The 13,272-nt window shown below is 40.0% G+C and overlaps 1 protein-coding gene across 1 annotated transcript; it reads left to right on the top strand.

Moving 5' to 3' along the window:
- Positions 1 to 985: 985 nt before the first annotated feature.
- LSM7 (LSM7 homolog, U6 small nuclear RNA and mRNA degradation associated) lies at positions 986 to 1,296 on the top strand. The gene is given in 2 exon segments (XM_024740175.1): positions 986 to 1,265; positions 1,268 to 1,296. Coding segments are annotated over 2 exon segments (309 nt in total).
- The last annotated feature ends 11,976 nt before the right edge of the window (positions 1,297 to 13,272 follow it).

Genomic DNA, 13,272 nt, shown 5'->3' with positions numbered 1-13,272 from the left:
TGAACCTCGGAAAATTAAGGGCAGGAATGCAATTGCACTTTCAAACGCTGGACTCATTTTCTGAAAATTTTAATCAGAAACTAACATCAGTTTCTAAATTCACCTGCTAGGAGGAAGCTGGGCAACTTATTTTCAGAGTGCATTTTTTTTCTTTGTAGAATTCAGCTTAGCTTCTTGCTCTTAATGACTGGCTCTCTCAGATATAGAGAGCTCTGCCCCACACTTTTCAAATTAGATTATGACTACATGGGCAATTACTTTACAGATGTTCTCTACTTAACAGTAATTATGTTTTCCTTATCCATGTACGACACTTATAGGTTATTTGCTGAAAAGATCTCAAAAACATTATAAATATGTATGTTGCCATTTTGAACAAAATCAGTTCAGGAACTACTCTTTTATAGAGTAATCTGGTCCAGTTCACTGTAGATAGTATTATATGTTTAGAACTTTTATCTTTTAGTCAGAGAAACCTCCAGATCATTCCTGGCTGCTGAGGGTCTCCTGCAGCATTACTAACGATGCTGGTTTTGTATTTATTAAAATAACTTAATTTAGAATCTTATCTTTAGATTACAAAGAAGTATCAAAGCACAGATAAAAGTGCTGTGCGAGTGATCACTGGTACTCAGCAAACCACCTTGTTTGTGATTATTTGGTAAAGATCAAGGTCACAGGCTTCCTTCCTCCCGCAGCCAGACAGATAACCCAAGTATGTGAAGCAGGCTGGCCTGAGGGAGTATGTGTCCCTTCTAAAGGGCGCAGGGCTTCTTAATTCTGGTTAACAGCAGCCATACAGGAAAGTTAGTCCAAAGTGCCATTCTTTCACATTTGTTGACTCTTCCCGACAACCCCAAAACTCATATTTCTATTTGAAATTTCTGGATTAAAAACAAAAATGCCACGTGGGTCAAACGTCTTCAGCTTACCTGTTTTCAACCTCTGATATAAACCTAGATAGGCAGCGACGCGGCCGGGCAAGATGGCGGACAAAGAGAAGAAAAAGAAGGAGAGCATCTTGGACCTGTCCAAATACATTGACAAGACGATCCTAGTGAAGTTCTAAGGAGGCCGAGAAGCCAGTGGAATCCTGAGAGGGTTTGACCCGCTGCTCAGCCTCGTGCTGGACGGCACCATCGAGTACATGAGAGACCATGACGACCAGTACGAGCTCACAGAGGACACCCGGCAGCTGGGCCTGGTGGTGTGCAGGGGCACCTCTGTGGTGCTCATCCGCCCGCAGGACGTCATGAAAGCCATCCCCAACCCTTCATCCAGCAGCAAGATGCCTAGAGGCCGGGGCCGCCCCTCCCCCAGGACTCAGGCCACCCGTAGGAACGGAACTTTCCTTTTTGTATAGCTTATGTTTTTGTAAAATGAAAGTATTAATTCATTGCTTTGCTTGTTTACTAAACAGACTAGGATTCCCTTCACCATGGACCATGTCTTAACCACTTTTTGTTTCCCCAAAGCCTAGAACAGTGCCTGGCACATAGCAGAGCACAAATATTTGCTAATAAACTGAAATGATCTCTAGATAAATGAGGGCCAGAGAAGGGTATGTTTTTTTTCGAGCTGGATAAAGCTATCAAATCTTGTGGACACTTTGGAAAGTTAAACGTTCACAACTATTATAAACTGTCCGTTCCAGGCAGAACATTCCTTTTAGCGATCTGCAGACTTCAAAGCTCATTTTTATGGATGTGTTCTGTCAGGAGAAGATTAGGTTTGGCTTTATGTACTTTCATGGAGAAACGATGGACAGAGGGTCTTAATTTATGTAAGAAAGTAAAAGGAACAGGCATTAAGTGAAATCCCATTATTATTTAGATTATTTTAGTTTCTTGGGTTATCAGAAATATTATGACTGAATTAACAAATTACCTTGGTTTAGTCAGAATTTACTCACAAAGTGAGAACTGAGGAAAGCTTTCACTTTGCCTATGGAGCATGTGATAAAATCAAACAGAAATCAGGTGATTTCTTCAGCTCCTCTAGTGCCTCTGAAAACTGGTGATGAACCAATTCAAGAACACTGACCAGTGGCACTACAATGACCCCCTGAGGATTTCAGTTTAGCTAGGAAATGATTTTTTATAATTCCCTTTTCATTACTACAAGTAGGTAAGCCCTCTTAAGCTCATGCATTATTTCAAGTCAACACTGATTTGTTTCCCAGTTACGACTTTCAGGAAATTTTTCAGGATTCTGCAATGCCCCGACCTTTAGCCTAAGGCACCACCAGATGCGAGTTTGGATTGGAGTGGGTACCGTTACTGTCATCAGCCACATTGTACAGATAAGTACACTGAAGCTTAGACATGATAAGCCTGGACTTCAGTCTAGACCAGTCTTTATCCAAGGAACATGCCAGTAACCACTACACCCTTCTGCGTTCTGAATCTTGCACTGCTGGAAGTCTTCCCATCTCGCTATCACTTCTCCTGTGCTACCTTATGTAAATAGTTCACATAGCAAAATAGAACAGGAGGCAAAAAAGATCAATCAGGATTAAGAGGGTTGCTATATAACCTTTAAAACACAAGAAAAATTACAAGAAAAATGGACAAATCCACAGTTGTAGTCAGAGATTTAAAAATATATGTTAAAGAATGACAGAGCATATCGAAAATATATAGACTCCTGCATATGGAAAATACGCTTTCTTTTCAAATATTTACCATGTATTAGGTTATATAGGAAAGTGAAAGTTTAAATTCTTATTGAGTCAAGATTATACAAACCATTTTCTCTGATGACGGTGCAACTAAATATCAGATTATCTGTTAAAAATTCCCAGTTATTTGAAAATTAAAAATCAGACCTAACTAACTCATGGTTCAAAAAGGACATAGTGTTGATAGTGGGGGATTTTGTTATGTGTGTGCAGTCAGGGGATGTGTGGAGACGCTGTGCTCTCTTCTCAATTTTGCTGTGAACGTAAAAGTGCTCTAAGAAATAAAGTTTATTAATATTTTCGAAGGATACACACATGTATTCTTACGATGAAAATGACAAAAACTTTAGAGTTGAATGACAATGAAATTCTAACTAAAACAGAAAAGGGAAAAAATCCATAATTTCCTCTCTAGAGAGCCATGACCACTCTAGAAAGTCTGGTGTATATTCTAGGAGGATATAGCAAATGTTTACTCTGCCAAGCTTTGTGCTTCACATTATTAAATTTAATTCTCATAGCACCTCTATGAGATAGGAACTATAACTTATTTTAAGATGAGGAAGTAGAGTCTCAGAGAGGTTGATTTGCTCAAGGTCTAACAGTGGGAACTAGCCTTACATTAAAATCTAGGTTTTCTGATTACCATACCATGCATATGGTCCATACTGCCTGTACCCTGCTTTTTTTCCTCCCTCTTACTTTACTTTTCTGTCTCAATACTGCATCCTTTTCGGTGGAAGCACTGTATTTCCACCATTACAAACAACAGAGCAGTGGAAACCCACATAAACACACGTACTCTATTGTCCAATTACTTCCTTGAAATGACTACAAGTTGTATTCTTACACCAATTACTTATTTCTAAATTAAGATCTAAGTATCTTTTTTTCCATTTATCTCCCCTTATTTCATGCCATTAGTCTGTTGGAGAAACGGACATTTGTGGTTGGAGAAACTGGATTTTATAAAATATAAAATTTGGCTGACTACTTCCTTGTGGTATCATTTAACTTGTTTCTCTATCCCCTCCATTTGCTATAAACTGATAACTAATATAGAGGTTTGGTTAGATTCAGATTAATTTTTTTTAAAAAGCAAGAATACTTTACAAGAACCAATTGCATTTTTCTGATGAAAGCAATCCACTTACTTTTGATGTTCTAAATCACCTTTTGTTAAGATTAAAGTCTTTCTAAACAGTGGGTGTGGCTGCCTCTGAGGGCTTCACCAAGTGAATCAAGATGGCCTGGCATTACAGAACACCAGTCCCAATGACGCCTGTTGTATTTCCTAGTCTAAGTATCAGGCACATGAGATCTCTGCCCAGTGCATCTTCTCCACCTCTCCTTTCCTTCTTTGACCAATTCAGAAAGCTTCTCTAATGTGCTTCTCTTGAGCGCAAACTACTTGCCATCTGTTTCCTGGGGTCCATTTCCATTGTTTTATGGATACTTTCACTCTATTTCCTTATGCCACCACTAGTACTATTTAAAGGAGAATTTCCACATGATCCTGCTGTATCTGGCCATAATGATGAAGACTTGGAGGGAATTCTGCTAAGATTCTACAGGTTACCCATGTCACTGTTCATTTTCCCATGTCTATTCTTGCCTCTCCTCTTGGATGTGACATTATCATGTAGCCTTACAACCACAACATGAACAATCCTCCAGCACAATTTTAGTTTTCTCTCCCTTGCTTACCTCTCAAGTCTGTATTTTGTGATAAGCACCCACAATGGCTCCGTTTAACTCTCTTCCCCAAGTGCTACCTGGTTTTACTGGGTTCACGCCAACCTTCAGAATGTGACCCAGCCAGAAATCCAGATCTAACATAGTGGTTAAGAGCAGAGGCTCTGGACGCAGGCACACCTGGGGTTGTAATTGAGCTGTACCACTTTCTAGCTGCCAAGTTATCAATACATACGAGCGTAAGTTTCATCTTCTATAAAAAGGGGATATTAATACTTGCTATATGGGATTGCTGTGAAGATTAAATGAGGTAGAGCAAATGCCTAGGCCAATGCCTGGCCCATGTAAACACCCAAAGAATGGAAGCACTATGGTTAGTGTCGTCACATCCCCATTGCTCATCCTATGTCTCTAGCCCTTTAGTTTCCACCAGCCATGGAGACATAGTCAGTATATCATAAAATGGTATTTAATAGAGAACAGATATAATAAAATGATGAAGCAAAGTCAAATTTAATAAAGTCTACATAGTTTAAAATAACAAAATGTTCCTGAGGGTATAATAAAATAATAAAATTATAGAGCTAGTATGGGGTCTTAGAAGCAACCAAATCCAATCCCTCACTTTACAGATGAGATCACTGAGGCCCAGGCAGGTCAAACAACCTTCTCTGGGCTCCTCCACCTACTGAAAAGGTGCATTGCAATGTGCACCCGTGTCTGCCTTTGGCAGGGATGTTTTCCCTCTACTGTGTATGCATTTGATAACGACTCACTTGAGATTTATCTTTTGGCCTTGTACTAATGACTGGGATTATGAGACAGAAATCGAAAATAAAAATCTCTCAGTTGTACTTCCTAGGCTTTCTGATGAAATGAAAGAATCAACAGAAAAAAAAGAGACATGCTTACAAAGTAGCGGGGACAGAGTCTTTCAGTAGTGGAGCCAACATCCGTTTCCCTTGCTGGTAGACAGGGTTTGGTTCCAGAGACTGTGTTCCTATATTTAAATGCTATGTTCAATGAAAGAACAAAAAGATTCGAAGAGTTCCCTTTGAAAATCATTAGAAAATTACCACTATAATACACAAGAGGAGTTTTGCTGTATCTTCACATTTAAGATCTGTGAGTGGAGCAAGTAGAAAATGGAAAGCAAGGCACCATGACAGGCCACTGCTGCAAGGAGGTCTGTGTGACGCCAAAGGTGAGGTTTAAAGGTTGCTCGCTTTTGCTTCTCTTTCACCATCCCTTTAACCTGTCTCTTGCTAATCATTATGCACAGACAAATATGATTATCAAATTTGAATTGCACCATCACAGACACGTATAAATATTGATAATAAAATAGCATTTGCAATCTGCTTTGGTAATTTTGGGACTGTAACTGTGCTTTAATTTGTACAAATGAAATGCATTTGATTTGTCTTCAGAGTAGTTATTATTCTATGCAACATTTTCCCCTAGATTATCCATTCCAGTGCTGTTGTTCTAAAAACTTGGTTCGTGCATATTAATACCATAATAATTTTAATCTTTCAATATTTTATATTCAGACAGTTTTTTGAATTAAACTTGGTTGTATTTCACACTGTTCATTCAGTTATTCACTCACATTCATTCATTGACTCATTCATTCATTCAATAAAATGATCAAAGCACCTACTTGGTTTCAGGCATGACGTTAGACCCTGGTGATACAGAGGTGAATAATGTATGGCTCTTGCCTCATTAGACCTACTGTTTAATGGCATCATATTCATTCTCTTGGCCTTAATTAATTACAACATATATGCTAGTGACTTTCAGATGTCCATTTCCAGACCGGTCTTCAACTTCTTCTCTGAACTTTAGGTCCATGCATATTCAAATGTCCACTGGACAACTTTACTTGTTAGTTTCCCTCAAAATCTGTGTGTCCCAAACTGAGCTTTTTTCTTTCTCTTAAAACTGCCTCTCCATCCAAACATTCCCAATTATCGGAACGATACCTACGATCCTCTAAATCCAGAAATTTGGGATTATCCCTGACTCCCTCTCCCTCATGTCTTTTTTTCTAATAAGTCAATGAATCCTGTCAATTCTACCTCCCAAGCAGCTTTAAAATTTGTCCACATTTCTTCACCCCTACCAGTACTATCTAGTTTCGTCTACTATCATCTCTCATTTGGATTAGTAACAGTGTCCTAATTTGTGTCCCTGCATTTAACCTCTTCCTGATACCCCCAACCACTCCATTCTCATGGGCTGCCACAGCGATCATTCTAAAAGGCAAGTCTGATCATGTCACTCCCTTCTTATCTTATTCTGATCAATGGCCTTCCCATTATTTGGGGGATAAGAACCTAAATCCCTTAAAATGGCTTCCACAGCCCTCCACTCTCCCAAGCCTCTACTGCCTCTCCAACTTGGTGTCTTGCCAGACTGTCTCCGTTTGTGGTGAACTCCTTTCACTACAAATGCATGTGCTCTCTCATTTTTAGGTCTTCCACGGGCTGACACTTTGCCTAGAACATGCCTCAGCCTCAGCTGAAGGACGGCTCCCTAGAGAAGCCTTTTCTGACCTTCTGGCTGGTGTTCAGAGCCCCATAACCTGCAGAACCTTCCACTTTCTCTCCCATGACACTTACCCACTTTATTGTTATTTCTTAGGTGTCTTTCTTCCTTCCTAGACTATAAGAACTGGAGAGTAGAAAACTTGTCTAAGTTGCCCACTATCGTATGACATATGGTAAATGAATATTGGTTGAAGAAATGAATGAGGCTGACAAAATGAATGTTATCTATGATTGATGCTCTAATAGAGGTATTCATAGAATGCTTAGGAGCTCAAATGAAGGACATCTAAATTGGAGTTACGGTTCAAGGAACACATACACTGCTCTTAGCACAGGGCACAACACACAGTACATGGACTCTGAAGGATCAGTAAGATCAATGAGAGTTAATTTGACTATTCATGGTGAAGGGTGGTAAAGTATGCCACCCCAAAATGTGCCCTTTTGGCAGAGTTATTTTGAGCTGATTATTTTAAGAAACAGCAGACAGAGGAAAAGCTTTGAAAACAGAGTAGAAGTTACCCTTTGGTAAGGGAAATTTATATGTATAAAGGAAATCTCCATTTATTAGAGCCTCTCTCTCTCTTTCTTTCCCTTTCCCTACCAGGGAGAGAAAGAGGACTCTAAATCACCAGAAACTCTCATGAATGGAGATTTAAAGGAATGTAAATCTACATAACAAACCCTCCTGCTCATGGCCATCTCCCCATAACTGGCCTCCTCCACACCATTTTTTATTTTTTTTAGCTTGAGATGGTATTTAAGCCTGGATTCTAAAGCCACCTCTTTGAGAGTTAACTTATTTTTCCCTGGGCATCTCTCCTGTATACATGTTAATAAACTTGTTTGCTTTTATTAATCTGCCTTTTGTTACGGCTGAGAAGTTAGAAGGACAGGGGGAAAATTAATTTTTCCTCCCCTACGATGAGAAGAAGGGCATTCCAGGAGGAGGTGGTACATGTGATAGAGCGCAGGTGTGAATCAGCAGAAGTTACAGAAGCCACACGCTGTTCTATACGGTTGGAATAAAGAGTGCATGGGTGGATGGTAGGTTGCTGGGAAAGGAAGCTACTAATGGAAGCAAGATCTGATCATGAACCATGTGTCATAAACCAAGCAGTTTGAATGTTATTCTGAAAGCTGTGGGGATTCAGGCCAAGAAGTGACAATATATTTTGGAAAAAATTCCATGGTTGCTTTTGGAGGGATGAATTTGATGGATGGAGGTGGGGGCACCAGTATGGTGTGTGGTGGTGGGTGGTGGTAGATTGGACTAATCAGTGAGGGGGTAGGGCAATAATTCAGGCCAGAGGTGATAAGAACCTAAATAAGGCAGTGACAGTGAAGATAAACCCATAGGGCTTGGTGACGGAGGGGATAAGGAAGGGTTAGTGAGCAGGGAGGGCCTTCAATCATTCCTAGGATTCTGGTTTGGGTGAATTTATACATGGTGTCTTTTCTCTGTAAGTTCAGGCTGGTTCGGGGGGAAGATAAAAATGGTAATGGCTTGTATGGGACATGGAGACATTCATACCAATACCAGAGTGCTTATTTAACCAGGATGTAGCCAAGGAGGCTCAACTCTTGAGTCCCAAACTAACTCCTTGAACCCTATCAGGCCCTGAACTATTGAGACAAAAGCCACATGGTGCCTTGGATCTCCCTGTCCTATGAAGACTTCGAAATCCTCAGTGAGAGAGGAATGAAGGAAGAAAAAAAGGAAACTAGATGAGGGCTGGAGATGCTGGGTGTGAGAAGCTGGGAGGGAGGATTGAGATGAAAGTGGGGATCAAGTTGTGATTTATTTGGTAAGAGGAAAGGACACGAAGAATAAGGAAGAGTGGGGACTCTGGAGGATGGATCAGTAGCAGGGCAGGGGGACTTCCCTGGTGGCACAGCGGTTAAGGATCCACCTGCCAAAGCAAGGGACACGGGTTTGAGCCCTGACCTGGGAAGATCCCACATGCTGCAGAGCAACGAAGCCTGTGTGCCACAACTATTGAGCCCACATGCCACAACTATTGAAGCCCGTGCTCTGCAGCAAGAGAAGCCACCGCAGTGAGAAGCCTGCGCACTGCAACGAAGAGTAGCCCCCCACTTGCCGCATCTAGAGAAAACCTGCACACAGAAGCGAAGACCCAACACGGCCAAAAAAAAAAAATAGTAGGGCAGTACCTGGGGAGGTAAATGAAAGCCTGGAATGGAAGAGAAAAACATGGCAGTGGCTATGCTAAAGTCATATTAAGGGTTTGGTAGCTGAGAACGACCTAAGAGTGAGAACATTTAACACTGTTCACTTTGCTGTGGGTCCTTTTCAGACCCCCGTTCAAGGCACTTAAGACAGGGTCAACATAGGGCCTATACTGCCCAGTGCAGCCCCTTGCATATGGTAGGCACTCTACAAATATTTGTTGGATGTATTCATAAATGAACACCAAAGGTGCAAACAGTGGTTTCCGTTAGGAGGAATTCTTGCCACAAAAACTGTGGAGCAAGAAGCTCTAGAATTTTGGGGATGGAGCTTGTCTTTCACGGTGGGGACAAGTCTTCTAAATAACTTGGTGGCCTGTTAATTGCACTACACAGCAAGCATTCAAGCACTGGGGCCTGCTGTGATAGATACAGTTAGCCCAATCAACCAATCTATCAAGAATCTCAAAGCAATTGAACAGCTCAATTGGATGGAACTGAAGTGCTGTTGTGTTAACCCCAGATACCTGGTTTCAAGGAAGATTGAGCTGAAATATTCCCTTATTCTATCAATCTCATTCCTGGAATTAGCAGTGGGCCCAAGAGAAGACTCCTTTCTTGAATCAGTGACAGGTCTCTTAGTTGTAAACTTAGCAGATTTGGGTTATTTGAACATGTGATCATTTAACTTTTAAAAAAATATGCCAGAGGTCATAATTCTCATTATAAAAGTATTTTACTACAATGCCTGGGAATTGAAAGGCCTGCAAAAGGCTCTGTTGATTCCAAGCTTAAAGGTTAAGTATATCATGACATGATGGAAAGGAAAACCCAGGTCTTACAGAAGAGACCTTATCTATACACAGGTGTGCGTGTGTGCCTATATTCACCTACTTGTACTCACCATGGGCCTGAATTTACTACCACAGGCTGAATAAAGCACAAAGTGAGGAGTCAAGTGAGACAGAGCTATAGTTGCTGTGGAAACCATAGCACTGACCTTCATGATACATGTACCCTGAACTCTAACACTCTGTAAATGACTTAATAATGGATAGATTCACTTTTCAAAAACAGTCTCAAAAACTTATTAAACTGAAATCTTAAGAATGGGAAGGTTCTATAGTTTTGTTTTTGTAAATTTCAGCTCTAGGTGAATCCTTTTTTCAAGGCTAAATCTCTGATAATGGGAGGATTTTGTTGTTGTTTGCTTTAAATACAGATGTACAGAATAGAGGCGGATTCCATAGGACTGATATGGACTCTATCAGTAGTTACAATCAGAGATATGCTAAAAAACTTACGGATATTCCAGTGTATTCTTAATGTGTTTTCCAGTTGGTCTTCGGGAACATTTCAATTCTAGCTGAAAGAGGGACTGTACTCCCTAGTCTAAAACATTAATGGTCAGCATACCAAGAGTGGCAGCTCATTTACGTATGTTGGGACCCAATTAATCCTTTCTGATAACTTTATCTACTTGGTTTATATCCAAGACTGCTGGCAGGAAAATCATCTCTGTATTTCTTTCCAAATATAAAGTTGGCAGATTTCACCTGCTTCCCTTTCTATATATTTTTATCCTCAAAGGAAAGAAAGATCTTAGAATTTTTGTGAAAAACTGTTACTCTTCAATGAAACCCAAATTATTTTTAATAATGATAAATGTTGTAATATTTTTAGGCGATGAGTAGAGTCATTTTTGAACCGTCAATGTATGGCATGATTTCTCATTAAAAAATAAAACCCTCCCTAATGACATTTAGGGGTGACATAATCATGGTAACAGTATAGCCCTCTTAATTTTGAGATTAAAAGAAAATGGATTCTATCTTCATAGCTACTAGCCAAAGTAAATATATCTTTGTTCCAAATCTTCTGTTATCTCAATAACACTATTTTTGACCTGTGTTATGAGAAATGCATGGTAAATTAATACAATTTGCCAGTGGCCTGCTCTTGAAACCTATGGGCTGATCGAATCCTTATATAACAAAACTCTATGGCCCACACATTTTTGCCGCAGGATAATTTTGTTATACCAAGTTCATTGTTAAACACATTTCCTTTTTGTAGAGACTGGATAAGAAAAGTTGTTGATTCAGCAGAATAATATTTTGAAATATTACTGACTGTATTTTTCCTTCTCAGTCATTTCCCTTTACTCTCAGCCTGAGAGAAATATACGTCTTAGAGAAGGGAGAACACAAGCTGGTAAAAACAGTCATACTCTTAGCTTTGAGTTTTCAAAGACAGTCTTCAAAGCCAGAGCTTTCAATGCTGAGAGCAAGATTCTTGATAAGAGAAAATTTTTTATGTTATTATTTGTTTATGGTTTCCATTCCAAAAGTTTGAATATCAAGACAAAGCATGGAGGTCTCAGAGCATAGACTTGATACAATAAACATAAAACAGGAAAAAATTCTTCAATAAGCACAGAATATTTTCCTGCAGTGTGAGAGGAGACAGAAGCATTTCTGGGATGGATGAGAAGCTTGGCAGAGAGGGAGAGGAGAAAAGAGAGCCTCTCTTTCCCATTCTGCTTGAGTCTGGGAGTGGGGTCGTGGAAGACAAAATGTCCAGAAAAGTTTGGATCTGACTCAGAGGGGATTTTTGCCCCACTTCTTGTCTGGAAAAATAGAGCTCCCTAGGTGAGGTTTTAGGCAGAGAGGACCTGAGGCTGTCCCATGGAGATTGTATGGCCCCAGAAGGTAGCCCAGCAGCTGGGAATTTTCCATGTTTTCTAGAGGCACAGGCTAGGACTTATAGTTGGGACGAACAAGAGTTATCTGAGTGAACAGAGTGCAGAAGTGAGTGCGGGGGCTTTGATGGTGGGCACAACTGAGGACAGAGGTCAATGAATGTCTAAGGAGGGGAGAAAGCAGGATTAGAATCCAGAATCACAGACCAAACCACCATCCAAGGATGTACAAAGCCCTGGAACTTATTTAGTTCTGAGTTACTGAGTACTGATTACTGAAAATTTACCCCAAGGAGACTAAGTGTAACCTGGAGATGTAATCAATACATTTGAAATTCCCACATCAGCAGAAATAAGGGCTCAGGAAGTTCAAGTATGGAGAAAAAGACATTTATCTGTTTTTTTTTTTTACATCTTTATTGGAGTATAATTGCTTTACAATGGTGTGTTAGTTTCTGCTTTATAACAAAGTGAATCAGTTATACATAGACATATCTTTTTATATTAATTATTGTACTTTTTAATCTCCAGAGATTCTATTTGACCCTTTTAAAAAAAACTGCTTTGACAATTTTATAGATTCATGCTCCTTTCAGATATTTTCAAGCTTTAAAATTTTCTTTAACTATGACAAGCATCTTCTTTTAATAATCTGAACGTGGTAATTCCAATATTGGAAGTTTCTGGTCTGTTCTTCCTACTGGTTCTTGCCCCTGCTGCCTTGTTTCTTTGTGTGCTTGGTTACCTTTGATTCTGTGCTGCTCATAACACTTGAGAAAGTATAAGTTGAGGACTCTCAAAGGCTCTATAAGATGAGCATTTCTCCTCTGGAGAAAGTTTGCACTTGCTTCTTTTGGGGGCTTGAGTAGACAGTCTGGTACCACTCTAAACTAGATTTTGGGCAGTGATACAAATTTGGGGCTGTACATTTTAGGCTTCAAATATTCCTATGGTTACAGCCTCTTGGGGTCTGGGTTTCCTTTTCTTTTCTTCCTGCTCTGCTCTGTGCTGGATTAAAGCAACTCTTTCCATGGCTCTCTGAGTGGGGTGGGAGGGGATGAGCTGACCTCTGTGTTCCACTTTAATATGGGGTTCTCCTATTATACTCTCCACATTTGGTGGGCCCTGGGATCTGATTTCCATTCCTCTCACCCCAGGAATCCATGGAAGCCACAGCTCAGTTTCATAGTCCAAATAGGCAAATGCCCTTGAAACAAAAGCAGCTCCTAGTGCTTGGCCTACTTTTCTTTGTTCTCATCTATTCTGGGCCTGGCAATGCCTTACTATGTTTTGGCTTACTGATGTTTTTTAATAAGATGAAAAAATATTTTATTCAGTACTTTTAGTAATTTTCAATAGGAGGATTGGTCTGACTAAATTAGCTCAGCATTGCTAGACATCAGAAGTCATGCTTGAGTTACGTGAGTGTGAAATTCATGCTCACTAGATCT

The sequence above is a fragment of the Neophocaena asiaeorientalis genome, unplaced genomic scaffold (genome assembly GCF_003031525.2).
Source record: "Neophocaena asiaeorientalis asiaeorientalis breed wild unplaced genomic scaffold, Neophocaena_asiaeorientalis_V1.1 scaffold50, whole genome shotgun sequence".
NCBI classification, from domain to species: Eukaryota; Metazoa; Chordata; class Mammalia; order Artiodactyla; family Phocoenidae; genus Neophocaena; species Neophocaena asiaeorientalis.
The sequence above is the reverse complement of the archived record's forward strand: the minus strand, read 5'-3'. Positions and strand labels throughout refer to the sequence as shown.